This window comes from Cervus elaphus, chromosome 15 (genome assembly GCF_910594005.1).
Source record: "Cervus elaphus chromosome 15, mCerEla1.1, whole genome shotgun sequence".
In the NCBI taxonomy this organism is placed as follows: Eukaryota; Metazoa; Chordata; class Mammalia; order Artiodactyla; family Cervidae; genus Cervus; species Cervus elaphus.
This window is the reverse complement of record NC_057829.1, coordinates 31,138,816-31,154,978: the sequence shown is the minus strand read 5'-3', so window position 1 is coordinate 31,154,978 and position 16,163 is coordinate 31,138,816. Positions and strand designations below refer to the sequence as shown.

Here is a 16,163-nt window from a genome sequence, read left to right as displayed (position 1 = left end):
GATATGCAAACAGGAGACAGGAACTTTTCTTCTCTTTAAGACAAGTGTATAATGTACAGCATGCTATTCCCTTGCTAATAGTGTCCAAATCATTTACTCCGGGAAAATAACCTCTGGTAACTGATAAGAATATGAATCTAAAAGTAGCACTTTTGGAAAATATGGCAGGTACATTGCCAAATATGAAATAGGTAACAATCCCAAAATTGCTGTCTTAAGTTCCTTCTGGCCCATGGACCTCAGTCTTCCTCTTTGTAAAATAAGAAGGTTGTATTTCAGGCTCATGTTGACATGTAGCAGCTCTTCTCCAATACCAGGCCAAAAGACTACAGGAAAACTCCAGAAAGCCTTGAGGGAGGACCAGCATCCTTCTTGCCCTAAAAGGCCTCCAAAATATTTCTAGAACTTTGAGAACTACTAAACTAAATCACCTCTGTGAGTTCTTTGGAGGATCAGAAGTACATGATTCTCAAGAAAGAAAAAAGTGAAAAATGAATAAAACACTTGCTTTATCTTTGGTCCACAATGATTTTCTGCTGAACAGATATGGCCCTGAGTCAATGAATAATAGAAAAGGTAGTTTTAAAAAACTTCTTCTCCACTTCTCCTTGAGTTTTGGGCAGGGCTAACTACATCAATAGCAAAGGAAAAGAGGCAACATTAAAGCAATGATAAGTCTTTGGTTCAGAAACTGAGGTCCTCAGCTAGGTATCCATAGCTGGTGCAGCATTCCAGTTCCCAGGCAGTTCTGAGGGGAGCAGGAAGTATGTGTTTCTACAAGGCTCTCCTGCCTCAGAATCTTCTGCCAGATCCTTGAGGCCTGTGCTTGTCTTATTTCGAATTCTACCTTATGCTGGAGACTTCCAGGGATTCCTAAAGCTCCTAAAAAGACAGTTCCTTCAAAGAGAAGCAGGAACTTTCCTATGAACAAGGCCAGAAGAACTGAAGTAGGAACAACAGGACTTTCTGTGGAGTCATCAAGAGATGGCTCTGGAGCCCCTCCAGCAGAGACCCAACTCACTGGAATTTGGGAGGTTTCCCCATGTACAAGGACTGATTATCACCTCATTCCTACAACTCATCCATGGTGGGGGAGGGGGGTCCACGCAAGCTGTGCTGAAAGCCCCTCATAGGACACCACAGCTGATGCTGACTACTGGGGAACTTTCTGATACTTGAATATAAAACACCGCTAGAATAAGCACAGAGTTGTCACTTACATTTTGGCAAACCAAAGATCTCAAAATGTGTAACAAGAGGAAAATATCCAGTGCACATGTGGGACAGACCTAAAGAATAGTAAAGGCTGAATCTGACCTTTATGAAAGTATATTAGAAAATCCTCAACTGAACAGACCTAATGTCATTGCTGGGCCCCCATCAGTGGTGGGGGGTAGGAGGGTAGGAGGTGGGGAGAAAGGGGAATGGGGGGACTCACAAAATCTCTGAAGACAAAGATCAAACCACAAAGTGATGTCCAGCTAGTCCCAGTGGACAGGTAGATGAACCACACTTCTTGAGTGGGGCTGGGCCCCGGGCCCTCCTCCGCCCCTACCACCACTGCTGACACCATTCTTGAGAGCTCTGCTTCCTTCCAGCCCAGAGAGCTTCATTCTGAAAACAATGACCCTTTATGGAGAGCTTTCATCCCAGCTTAAGTTCTGAAAAATCAAAGAGCCAGTATGTCTGAACTGGAGAAAGAGTCTCTCAAGAATCTGGGAAAACTGCCTGGAGTAGTTTGTATTTAGTGGTAATATCTTCTCCTTTGACTTGTCAGATTGTCTTGCTGCTTTCAGAATGAAACCAGATATAAATAAAGCAAAAAAAAAAAGTGTTTGAGATAGGCTACTGATCACTGGTTTATTTTATTATTATTTTTTTTAGTTGAGAAGCCTCACAGTTTTCCAAGCATGGTTACGTTATGGTAATATGCTTTGTCATAAATTTACTATGTCATAAATTTACTATATCCTTCTGCTTGTCTATGAAACAGTCTGCTCCTCATCTTTCTAAACTTGGACTGGATACAGAACTTTTAACTTAAAATATCTAACAATATGTCATACGCACCAGAAGATACATGACATCTATTTCTAAGATACATAATATTATTAATTGTTTTGGAGTGGAATTGAACTGTTATGAATCTAAAAAGTATAAAAATGACATTTAGCCATCAACAGTTCTTGAAACATTATATACACAAAAGAAGAAATACTAACAAGTCCAACAGTACTCATCATTTCAAAATTATACCCTTTGAAGCCAGAATGACATTAAGAGAAACAGAAAGAATGTAAGAACTTAAAAATAAAATTGCAATGCTTGAAAATATTAAGCTTACATTCTGATAAAAATTAAGTGTGAGCTAAATTATTTTTTATGTTTGTGGAACTGTCAAACAATGTGCTGTCTTCTTAAACTATTTAAAGAGCTGTGGCTCAAGTGTGTGGAGAGGATCTGCAGGATACAAACAATGCTGAGCAGAGGAACAAGCTGATTTACTGCAATTTACTGCAATTCACTTAGAATTGACTGAGAACCTACTGAGTTCATGCTATATTATGTAACATGAAGGATATAATAGAAGATACAGACTCAGACGAGCTTGCAAACTTATTGTGGGGACAACAGAGGTGTACAAAATCTTAAAATAATGAAAAAAGTCTTGAATTAAATGCTCAAATGAGAGCTACTAGTAAGTAAATAAGTAATATACAAGGTTAGAGCAGGAATAACTAAATTTGAGCCAGAGGAACTAAGCTCTTGACCCACTCAAGAGCTAGAATTTCAGTTGGATCCTAAAGGTAAAATCATATTTAGAAAGATAAAAAGAAGTCCCAATGGTATTTACAGTAGGAGAGGCAGCTTCAATAGAGGCCTAAAGGCTGAGCAAATAGAGGGGAAGGGTGAACTGAAAGGAGTGACCCAAACAAAGGCCTGGACCTCAGGTTTCCTTCAGGTCAAAACATGGAGAGCATCCATCTGACTCCTCCTTCCGAACTGCTTCTCTGCCTGCTTCTCAGAGCCCCATCTGACTTGGAATTTAAAGTTCCCAGGGTCCTTTTCTCACTAGACTTGCTGCTCAAACCCAAACAGGAGGGACCCTAATGGGTTCATCATTGTATGAGTTAGAAACTCCCACCCCTGGTTCCCACAACCGCGCTTATTTTAAGAGCCCATAAAGTGGTATTTGTCTTTCTGACTTACTTCATTTACTATGATTGTCTCTAGGTCCATCCACATTGCTGCAAATGGCATTATTTCATTCTTTTTTATGGCTGAGTAGTATTCCACTGTGTATATGTACCAAATCTTCTTTATCCATTCATCTGTCAAGAGACATTTAGGCTGTTTCCATGTCTTGGCTATTGTGAATAGTGCTGCTATGAACACAGGGGTGCATGCCTCATTTTGAATTATAACACTGTCTGGGTATATACCTAGGAGTAGGACAGCTGGATCATATGCTAGGTCTATTTTCAGTTTTCTGAGGCACCTCCATACTATTTTCTATAGTGTCTGTACCAACTACATTTCCACCAAGAGTGTAGGACAGTTCCCTTCTCTCCACACCCTCTCCAGCATTTGCTATTTGTAGAATTTTTAATGATGGTTATTCTGACTGGTACGAGGTGGTACCTCACTGTAGCTTTTATTTGCATTTCTCTAATTATTAGTGATGTTGATTATCTTTTCATGCACCTACTGGACATCCGTATATCTTCTTTGGAGAAATGTCTGCCAAGGTCTTCTGCCATTTTTCAATTGGCTTGTTTTGTTGTTGTTATTGAGTTGTATTAATTCTTTGTATATTTTGGAAATTAAGCCCTTGTCTAAAATACAGCACAAATAAACCTATCTAAAAAACACAAACAGACTCCTAGACACAGAGAACAAACTTGTGGTTGCCAAGGAGGAGGGTGGGAGGGAGATGGATAAGCTAAGAGTTTGAGGTTGGTAGATGCAAACTATTCCATTTAGAATGGATAAACAACAAGGTCCTAACGTATACCACAAAGAACTATATTCAATATCTGTGATAAACCATAATGGAAAAGAATGTATAAAGCAATGTATGTATGTGTATAACTGAGTTCCTTTACTGTTCGGCAAGGATTTGCACAACACTGTAAATCAACTATACTTCAGTTTAAAAAAATACAATATAATAAAAAAGAGCCCATCAACTCAGTCAGAACTGGAAGTGGCCACACCCTTCATCTACCTGGCATCTTACAACCTTTCCATTACACCCTCGGTGCTACCCTGAAATCAGTGGTTCTCAACCAGGAGGGACTTTGCCCTCTAAGGGACAATTGACAATATCTGAAGATGTCTCTGTTTTGTCACAAAGGACAGGAGGATGTGTTCCTATTATCTAGTGGGTAGAGACCAGGGATGCAACCAAAAGTCCTGAAATGAGCAAGGCAGCCACCTACAACAAAGAATTTTCAGCCTACAATATCAATACTGGTGAGACTGTGATGCAATGAATATTAACATTCTCAATATTTTCTGAATATGTCTATATTACATGATGGAACACTTTCTTAAACTTGATCATGACCCATCAATTTCCAGGAGGCTCAGCTCAACTTCCAAGGTGCTTTCTATGGTGAAGGTGCCTGATCCATGCAGCTCTGACTCTACCCCACTTGCTCCTACCCCATAAGTGGAGTACACGGAGGAGAGGGGGTACTCCAGCTATGAAATGTGTCCTCCACTCAAGCACATCATATATTCAGACCTAAACTCAACTAGATACAAACTAGTTTTGTATTAGCCTAGATATAGGATACTGAAAACCAGTGATGTATTCTGTACACTTTGTGCCTTTCCAAAGCTAGATAACACATTATCCAAGTATTTGCTATTTGAGTACTTTCCATTTGAGTTTGCATAAAGAAACAAAAGTCATCATATCTTGAAAAGATTCACTTTGAACTGACCATTTATAAAACTGGTTCCCACTCAAACATCCCTTTCAAGTAGTATCGATCCTTGATGCTTGTATCAACAGTTTAATCCTGTCTGATACTCAAAAGTTATATAAGGTCCTAGTGCAAATCAGCTACAAAATGATGTGAAAACTTCTGTAAATAATGTGGGGTTTCATGAACTCAACTGGAGTGATGTCGGAAAAATGCTCAAATTATACTCAGAATCACTTATTTTACATTCTTAGACCAACTAAAAAAGAGAAAATGAAGAAGCAAACACAACAGGAGTTTTATTAGACCAACTTAAATATCAAATAAAGGCTCATATAAACAACTCTTATGATCAGACAATGAAAACAAATGTAAAGTAAAAATGGGCTTCTCAGGTGGCTCAGTGGTAAAGAATCCATCTGCCAACGCACGAGACACAGGATTGACCCCTGAGTTGGGAATATCACCCGGAGAAGGAAATGGCAACCTACTCCAGTGTTCTTGCCTGGGAAATCCCACGAAGAGAGGAGCCTGGAGGTCTACAGTCCATGTGGTCACAAAAGAGTCAGACAGACTTAGCAACTAATCAACAACAACAAAGTAAAAGACATGGGGCAAGTATGTAATTTTATAAGAAAAAAGATGGGAAAAATTTAATTGTTGAATTTTTTGTTCTAAGAATTATACCATAGCTGCAATTACAGCTGAAAATATTTTTGATACAAAATATATATACATATATACATAATTTTGAGTTTCAGCTTTTAAGATCAAATTCCAAAATTTCCCTGATATTTGCTATTACATTTTGCTTTCCATTTCAGTTGGTTCACCTTGGGTGATCCTTCTCCAGTATAATTATCTTCATACTACAGGACTCCTCCGGAAGATCCTGACCACCTGAAGCAAAAGCAGAACTACAAGACAGCCTAAATATCTTTCCCACTCTCACTGTGTTCCCACACTTGCCTTTCACAGACCTGGTTGATTCTGTATCAAAGTGTCCAAAGACCTTCTTGATCTCTGACAACCACAACTGACTTGCAAAAAGTGGAGACTAGAAGGTATAAAGAGAAGTCTGAAAGCAGAAGCAATGGGCCCTCCTAGATCTATACTCAAATCCCATTGCTATTAGAATAAAATTCCAATTTGCAGTCAGAGCTCATCAGACCCTGAGAAATCTGGCCCCTGCCTGCCTCTTCATCTTAAACCTCTTTCAATCTCTTCACTTGGTTATCTCTGGTCCTCAAACTTGCTGAACCTTCTCATACCCTGTGGCCTTCACATGTGTCTGAAATGTTTATCTCCAGTTCTTTCCATCTGATCCACAAGTATCAGTATAAGTGACTTTTCTCATCAGCCTATTCAAAGTACCTTCAATACAGATACTTAGTAGACATTAAAAAACTATATGCTAAATGGATGAACAATGGATAGATGGATGAATGGGTGAGTAAATGGATGGATGGATAGATGGAGCTAATTTATATGGGAGAGTCTTTTGATATCTACTGTCAATAGCCATCATTCCCTAAGGCCATTTTCCAAGCAATTGTTCCTCTCCCTTGGATCATTTGAGATTGAATCAGTGAATCCAGAGCTAGGCAGGAAAGAGCCTGATTAAGGTCACTGCACCAACCCCCAGGGATGGTTCCCTGTCATCCATTTTCTCATGCTTTGTGTCAAGTCTTGCCTCCAGCCCCTCCAGTGGCAAGGCTTCCCTTACCTCCCCAGGGATATGTCCACACACTCTCCCCATTGTGAAATCTGTCCTGATTTTCCCAGCCTAAATTCCTCTCTGCTTAACTGCGCCCCATTACTCACAGCTTTCTCCCTCTGGACCACAACAAACAACAGCTCTGGAACTCACATTCTCTTCCTGGCTTCCCACAACTTCCCAATTCCACTCCCTAACCCTTGATGAAACAGCATGGCGTGAGACCATGGAGAAGGGTTTACACAAATGTTCAGAATTAGAACTTGGTCAACACCAATCTCACCTCCCCCACCCATCTCCCTCTCTCATCCATCATTCCCTCCCCTTCCCTACGCTAGCCTGCACAGAACCAATCTGGCTTTATTTTCCCATTACACAATTCTTTCAAAACATAATCCTATGCTTGAATAGAAACGTCAAGTTTCTGGAAGGCTATACAAGAGTTGTTAGTGATGGTGGCTTCTGGGAAAGGGAAGGTTGTCGGGGGAAAAAGATTTTTTTGTTGTTGATACCTTTTACATTTTTCACTGTGTACATATAACTATTTTTTCAATTGTGGTATGATATACATAATAGAAGTTTCCATTTTAACCATCTTTAAATGTAGAGTTCAACCACTACCACCATGGAAACAATGTTTTTCAGTAAATTTTTAAATTAAATGTTTATAATGCAGCTCTTGATCAAATAGATACACAAGATAAAGAAAATAGGGAAGAAGGTGCTCTGCCTGGCATGAGCCACTGAAAACAAAGATTAATGTCACTTAGCCATTTTTGATGTATTAAAAACTTTAAAATACAGGGAGAGAGACACTTCATAAAAAATAAAAGGAGAAAAGGAATAAAAGACAAAAAATTTGAAAACTACAGTTAACATGCACACATTATTTATAATTATAATGGGCCAAAAATAAGCATGTGCATATTCAGTCAAGTATAGAGAACAGACATCTTAACAAAACAGAATTATGGCTATCGCAGCAGTCTGTGAGAAAAATTATTAGCTTTATTACTCGAAAAGTAGTTTGAATAGGAGTCTTCCAGTTGTTCAATCTGATCATCAGAACACTGCCAACTTTTTCTGCCACAGAGTCTTTCTGTGCAGTGGGTAACTTGTTGCAATTAAGGAATTTTCTCACTTCTTAATAATTCTCAGATTTGGAACGTTTTTCTTGTAAGTAACCATCCAAGTAGTGGTATTACACTCCACTCCTCTGACATAATTTTGTAACTTGCTGGAAGTGACAAAGACTGCCACACGTGAAGATGGTGATTTGTGTGTCTCGAGTAGCTGTACTCAAAGTTAAATTTCCCCCATCTGACAGCATGAAGGCTGCAACAAACCTCTGATTGCAGTTTCTGCAATCAAAACACTCCCTCAAATCCCACAGGTTTCATAGGACATGCACACTTGGCCCGTCCCTGATGAGTTCCAGCTTCCATTAAGTCTGACTTCTCCTCAGAGTAAGTGTTCTTTCAACACTGATATCTCAGGTCTGAATTGCAAGCACTGGCTGGTTCAAGAAAAGCTATCTATCTGAAAAAAAAGGCTGTCTAGGAGACCAGTTATGTTTAGTAGTTCAAAAAAAACTTATAACCCTGATTCATTGGAAAAAACCTTGATGCTGAGAAAGATTGAGGGCAGGAGGAGAAGGGGGCAACAGAGGATGAGATGGTTGGATGGCATCACCAACTCAACAGATATGAGTTTGAGCAAACTCTGGGAGATAGTGAAGGACAAGGGAGCCTAGTGTGCTGCAGTTCATGGGGTCACAAAGAGTCAGACATGACTTAGTGACTGAACAACAAAAGGATTTTTAGTTTGCAACTCACAATTATACCTACACATTTATTCCAAATCTCCCTCTCTCCCCAACGCCGATCACACACACACATACACACACACACACACACACACACACACACACACACACACACACACCATTGCATTTTACTATATAACACAGCTGCTTTTTACACTACTGCTGCTAAGTCGCTTCAGTCGTGTCCGACTCTGTGCGACCCCATAGATGGCAGCTCACCAGGCTCCTCCGTCCCTGGGATTCTCCAGGCAAGAACACTGGAGTGGGTTGCCATTTCCTTCTCCAGCTTTTTACACTAAAGAACCCCAAAGAGCTACCTGGCTATCAGAGTCAACACTCTGGCATAACAGTAGACTTTTATAGGTTCAGTGAGGTTTACTTAATGTAACAGAAGCTGAGACTGAGGGACTACAATCAAAGAATAGGGACAAAGCAGAGAAATGCCTGTGTCTGACTTTAGCTCAAGACTCTGAAAAACGGTACATGAACAGAAATGAAAATTAACAGCATGTCAGGAGGAACCCACCGGAGTAAGATCTGGAATATTTACATTCAAATACAAACTCCAGTGTTTACTGAATATCTTAAGTATAATAAGTTAAGTTAAACTTATTATCTTAAGTTTACTGAATATCTTAAGTGAATATCTTAAGTATATTTCAACCTGGTGGTTTCCTCACTTGTATAATGGGGTGATTATTATCCACCCAAAGTACAAGGTTCTTAAGGGAATACAATAATGATAAAGCACAGCAGAGAAATTACTAAGGCTATTTGTAGAATAATTTGCCCCTTTTCTGTCCTTTATGGGCCCCACCTATAAAGTATAGCAACGGGTGCAAATGAGCTGCCCAATGCTGATATCCATTCAGCCTCTAGGCCATTAGGGGCTGTATGAGATTCCTATCACTGGGATACCAAACCACAGAAATATATTCTTCCACAGTTTTGGAGGCAAAAAAGTCTGAAATCAGTGCCATTGGGCCTGATCAAGATTTCAGCTGGGCCACACTCCCTCCAGAAGCTCTCGGGCAGAACCTGTTCCATGCCCCTTCCAGCTTCTGACACCTGCCAGCACTCCCTGGCTTGCAGCCACCTCCTCTAATCTCCAAAGCCAGCATCTTTGTCTCTGTTCTGCCATCACATCACCTTCTCTGTGAATGGATCAAATATCCTTCTGCCCCTCCCCCTCCTAAGGATGGTGGTGGTGGTTTAGTTGTTAAGTCGTGTCCAACTCTTTGCAATCTCATGGACTGTAGCCCTCCACGCTCCTCTCTCCATGGGATTCCCCAGGCGAGAATACTGGAATGGGTTGCCATTTCCTCCTCCAGGGGATCTTCCTGACCCTGGGACCAAACCTGTATCTCCTGCTTGGCAGGCGGATTCTTTACCCCTGAGCCACTAGAGAAGTCCCTCATAGGATATATGTGATTCAATTTAGAACCTATTCAAATAACCCAGGATATAATCTCCCCATCTCAAGGACCTGAGCTTAATGCCACGTAAGGTAATGCTTACAGGTTCAAGGGACTAAAATTTCACACCTTGGGGAAGGACATTTTAAAGTCTACCACAGATACCAAAAACACAAAGGACAAATAGATCAGGAAAAGAAGCTTCTTAAAAATTTGAATTATTCCTTGAAGTAGAAATCATAATAATTCATACCCGAATTTATACTGGGATATGAATAAATGTTATCAGTCTTCCAGGCAGCATTAAGACAGAGTCATTAAATGGACATGAATTTGGTTTAAGAAATCAAAACATAAAGGTGAGCCTAGCAGAGGACCCTAGCAGGTGCATGAAAGTCAGGTACAAAGCAATAGAAAAGGATCTGAACCCCAGGGAGGGGCTCAAAACAAAAAACAGACAAACTTCCCTTTCATTTTCTACCTTAGCTGAGAGCCATCCTACATATAAGCCACAAGGGAAATGAGAAACCCTGACTACCAAACATCAATCTGAGAGCTCATTCTTTCATTTGTTGCAACAAATGCTTATCGAGCAAATGTTATATACAGGATGCTACCCACAGCACTGGGGATCAGGCAGCCAAGAGAATGGATAAAAGTGCTTCCTCTTGTGAGAGCCACATCCTCATGAGAATTAAGTCAATTCAGTGCAGCAACTGTTTACAGAGGACCTACTATGTGGCAGATACTTGGGTGCATGTGCCCAAATTGATTCCTAAACTTCCTTTGCAAAACAAAGTTGGTGGTTTTTCTAAGAAAGTGGCCTGTATTGTTTTGAGGTAGACACTCAAGCCTCCCAACAGTCTATCCTGCGAAGGTCAGTGCAGAAGCAAGCTGTTTTTCAGGATATGGTGTAGAACCTAGAGCCACCACTATCCACCTCCTCACCTTGTCAGCCTCACATAACAGATTCTGAGAGCTCCTCCTGTCTCTCTGATTACACACTCCATGCTTCCCACAGGAGGGCTGCATGATGAAGTGGCATTCCATCTTCTCTGCCGGGTCATGTCAGGCTCAGCACCACCACACCGAGGGGGCACCCCAGTGGCTGGAGGGAAGCCATTCTGAGCACGTGAAGAATGGGGACACAGGGGCTGGAGAGGAGAGGGGAAGTGGCTCCTTTTCATTCTGCATGTGAGCGTCTCTGGGTCCCATAAATTCCTCTACCCTGTATATTTCACTCAGCTGTCTAAATGAGGTTTGCTCATATAGCCACCACTGTGCAGAATCAATCATGCCCTTCTGCACAGAATGTTAATTGTGTGCCTCTCAAAAAGAAAAAAAAAAGCATACTGCAGAGGCCTTAGAAGAAATTCAAAATCTGTTTGGCTTTGTTTTTAATTCACCATACTTTTTAAACTGCTATGTGAAGTAAATAGTCACAGTCCCAGGCGTGATCCAGCTGCAATCCAGGTGCCTTTTTCAAGGCGGGGGAGAGGAATATTAAGAAACCTCTTCCCACTCCCATCAATTGTTCTACACAACACTTCCCGAGTCAGCTGCCTGGTTGCCTGAATAAAGAAGCTCTGAGCCCTCCCAGGAACGAGTGTTCTGGTTAACTCCACACAAAATGGCCCATTCAAATCAACCTGGGCTGCAAATCTTTGTTGTATCCCGCAGGGGTTGACTCATCTGAGAAGTAGGAAAGGAAAAGAAAAACAACAGAATCATCTCCTCAGCTTCCTTATACCACAAAGCAGTTACTATGTGAGGCTGCCTATCACCAAAGTGAAATTCACTAGGTGAGAGGTAGCTGAAAAAGTCTTTACCGAGTCACCATCTAAGTGCCTGCAAATCAGTCATGTCTGTTTCAGGGAATCTTATTTTTTATTCTGTAGAGGTCACATTATTAAACTACAGATCATGATATCATGTGCTTAGAGAGGGCAGAGATGCTTTGAACACACACACACACCCCCACAGACACACACACTCTAACACCTCTTTGCAGGGCGGGCAAAGAGCTGACTCCACAGCTAGAGACTTCAAGGATCCCATTGTTTTCAAAAAGGCCGGATGGACACTGTGACAAGCATACTGCCTTCCACCACCAATTTTGGGAACATGTGAAAAATACGGTATGCTGCTTGCTGGTATGTGGTCCGAGATGACTCATAAATCTTCCTTTATCTCCTTCGTGGTGTTAGCAGAAAAGGATGAGTTGCTTTTTTCCATCTCATTCTCCCGTCTATCTGTCTGTTAGCCGTGCCCTTGAGCAAAGATTACTGATGCCCTGCCTTTGATATATGACACATCACCCACAGCAGCTTTTCATCAAGTGAATTAACCTGGAAAAATGCAAACCCACCTGCCAGTTGCTTCCAAACTTTGCACAATTCCTTTGTGTACTTCCTCTCTAGCGTGCATCAGGCAGGAAAGCAGCAAGGGCAAGCTCAAGAAATATGGAAAATTAAGAGAATCTAAGCTGGGGGCTCTGGGAAATAGTTCACTGGCTGGAGTCGGCTGCTTTTGCATAAGCACTTTCAGAAGAGGTTTAAGTGAAAAGTGCCAGCTTAAGCCACACTTTAGAATGCTTCGCACCTGAGCTGGAAAATGCCATTTTCCCCCAGTCATTTTCCCCCTGTGTGGCTGGAATAATGACAAGAGCCTTGGCAGTCACTGATGACATGGTTACAGAAACTATTTGGTGATTTCTAATCAATAATCGAGACGGGCTGAGGAGGAGCCTAGAGCAGGAAGGAATAAGCAGACTGAAGAAAGAGAGGAAGAAAATAAACCAGGCAGGAGTGAAACTGAAGAAGAACAGGGAAAGCAAGGCTGAAATGAATCTGGAGTCTTCTGCCAGCCCCTCGCACAACAACTCTATGAAGCCAGACTCATTGACATTTGGTTTCAGAAGGCTCCAAACTACTATGAAAGAGTAAAGGTAGACAGCAACTTGGATACCTCACAGTAATCCTCAGTCTACATGTTCAAGCAGAAGGCACTTTGGAAAGCATCAAGTCAGCACTTTTGCACCTTCAGCTAGAGAGAGCTGAGGTTCAGAGGGGACCCCAGCCATCCAGGGTCACACAGCCAAGCAAGGTGGGACTAAGGTTGGAATTCAATCTCCCCAATCCCAATGCTCTATCCAATGCAACACACTCCTCCCAACCAGGCTTTAGATTCCTCTCCCAACTCAGCCCACCCTCCCCCCCAAAAAAAAACATTTATACTGACTTGAAATTGGATAGAACTTGCTGCATGGAGAAATAAGAAAGATTTCTTATTTTAGCTCTATTATACTAGACTGGGTGTCTCTTGTTTACCCAGGTATTAAACATTTTCCTCAGTCTCATCCTTGATTCTGATAATAAAGCAGTTATTCTTTTCAAGGCAACACCCACTATGTGTGACTACTTGAAGGGTTGTGATGAGAAAGATCTTCCCAAAATGTATTAAGAAGAAAACTATATCCAAAACTAGCAATCATGATTTTTTGCCCATATTCTTAATTTTAAGGGAAAGCTACAAAGACTGAGTTTGTGTTTTTTAAAGGGCATTATTAAAAATCTGTCTTTGAAAAAAAAAAAATCTCTCTTTGGACAGTCCTGACTCAGTATACAGGCAGCCCAATATTCTAGCTGAACATTTATATTTCTGGCCAATATGAACAGATTTTTTGAAATGGTTCTGAAATCTTTCATTGTCAAGGGAAAATTAAATTTTATTATTCACTATACCTTCTAAGGAAACAAAGGTCATTGCCAGATTTTAGAAAAACTTCTTACAAATAAAACCTGAAGTGAAAGTGGTATCTTGTAGACGTTGGTTAGTCAGAAAATTAAATTATCCAAGATACCCTGTTTCCTGGGCATTCTGGCAAAATTTAAAAATTTAAATAAGAATGGGATAATATATGCACACCCATCAGCTGATTGAAGTAAAATAGATGGTAATTCCTTCAGGGAGTCAGATTCTTTGCTGGTAGGAAGAAATGAGGTGTCCCTTCTTTCTGGTCAAATTAACACTGCCCATAAAACGGAGCCTCTCTGGTAAAGACAGTGGTAGAAAGTAGATGAACAGGTTACATTGGAGTTTTTGATGAATCTGATCATAGTTGAGATTATACAGTTAGTTATCCAAACAATAATAATAACATTTAACATTTATTGAGGGTTTACTATGTACTGTGTATTCTAATAACTTCATCTGTGTTGCCTTATTTAATATCCCCACATTATTATAAGACAGATATTCTTACTAAGCCCATTTTACAGATAATTGTAGCTCAGAGAAGTTTGTACTTTGTTCAAGCATAGCAGCTGGTAACTGGGGGAGCCAAGATTCAAATCCAGGTGATCCAGCTCCAAAACCAATAACATTTTACAAAATGAATGGGACACAGGCCTCTGTGTTAACACTCCAATCAAGAATCCAGGCATTGCACATCTTTATTAAACATGACTCTGACACTTACCTAGCGACTAAAAAGAACACCTAATTACCCTACTCATTTACTGCTCTTTGAGAAGCAAAACTTTGATATCCTTCAAAAAGGTATGCCAAAACCTCGGGGAACTAATTTTTTAGGGAAAATAATTTCCCCTAATAATTTTAGGGGAAATAAATTTTCCTAACACACTTCCTTCTCAGATAGTCCTCCATTTCATATTGCAGTAAATTATACATACCATCAAATTTACTATCATAACCATTCTGAAATGTACAGTTCAATGGCATTAAATATATTCACATTGTTTTCAACTATCACCACTGTTCATTTTCAGAACTTTTTCATCATCCCCAACAGAAACTCTGTCCCCATTAAACAATAACCCCCCCATTCTCCCTCTCTTAACCAGTAGTAACCATTGCTCCACTTTCTGTCTCTATGAATGCCACCACATATAAATGACATCACACAACATTTGTCCTCTTGAATCTGCCTTCTTTCACTCAGCATATGTTCAAGGCTCATCCACACTATAGCAAGTATCAGAATCTTCTTCCTTTTCATGGCTGAGGAGTATGCCACTGTGTGTACATGCACATTTTATCATTTCATCAGACAGACATATGGATTGTTTCTACCTTTTAACTATTATGAATAATGCTGCTATGAACATGGGTGTGTAAGTATCTGTTCTTGTCCTTGGTTTCGATTTGGGGGGATATATACTTAGAAGTGGAACTGCTAGATCATACAGTAATCCTATCTTTAACTTTTTGAGGAATGCTTCTTTAACTTCTAAATGCTGTTTGAACATACCTAAACAGTGAGTTCCAAACACACAAGAGCCTTACACATTTATGTATATCTGATTCACTTCTCTTGTACACACGAAAGTAGCACAACATTGTAAATGAACTATATTTCAATAATTTAAAAAAAAATAAAATAATTTAAAAATTGGATCCTTACGTCCATAGCAACAAAATTTCTCACTGAATTCTCAATGACTATTTTTCTAAATGAATGAATGATCAAATCAAACTCTAGTTCTCCAGAGTGAGGGACAAGACAGCACATACCTCCTCACAGAGCCTATAGTACAACTCAAGTCTATACAACTTCCCCGATCCCTGATTTTTCTCTGTCACAAATACACACCCAGGAACATATTTACCTTGATGCCAAAGAACATTAAAATAGTACAAAGGCCAGCATGAAAAGGGGTGGGGAAAACTCAGTAAAGCATTATCTGTAGATGGAAAGATTCACTGATGGAGCTGAGGTCTTTATCCACCACCCTCATCCTTCTATATCTACCCATCAGCAGTGAGGAATGAGAAACCAGCAAAGATTCCTTTCCACTCTGCCCATGCTAGGCTATTATAAAATATGGGGATGGGCCAAAGAAGGGTGATGATGGTGACGGGAGGCTTTGCTTCCACCGCTATTTGAATATCAATACCTCTTTTTAGTTCATTAATTCATCAAGAGGGTATTTTCAACACATTAAATTCAGTTTCAAAAAAGAATGAGCTGACACAGTCAAATACACATGACCAAAATCCATAGTGCACTTCCCCGGCTGCCCTTACCAGCCACTCTCAGTCCTGTCCTGGGGTCTGGGCATCCATTACTCTGGGCTAATTGGCAGGCCTGATGGAGGAAGGGGAAATTCCAGGCCACCGTCTGGGCTTTTCATTACTTAAGTGCATTCTGACTTGAACTATATTAATGGGGCTCCAAATTTTAACTATTGACGGCTTTCAATAGGAATTTACATTTCTGTCCTCCTGGGGACCACCAATCACTAAATTCT

General features: G+C 40.4%; 1 protein-coding gene across 3 annotated transcripts in view; it reads right to left on the bottom strand.

Annotated features, from left to right (window-relative positions):
* LRMDA (leucine rich melanocyte differentiation associated) overlaps positions 1-16,163 on the bottom strand; it is a 1,125,542-nt gene that overhangs the window by 759,579 nt on the left and 349,800 nt on the right. The window contains exon 1 of one of the 3 annotated variants that reach the window (XM_043925319.1): positions 12,260-12,327. The exons of the other annotated variants lie outside the window; for them this stretch is intronic. Within the exon in view, the coding sequence (XP_043781254.1) occupies positions 12,260-12,318 (59 nt within the window). The 5' untranslated portion in view covers positions 12,319-12,327. Of the gene's footprint in view, positions 1-12,259; positions 12,328-16,163 lie in introns of those variants that run through there. 3 annotated transcript variants of the gene reach the window in all.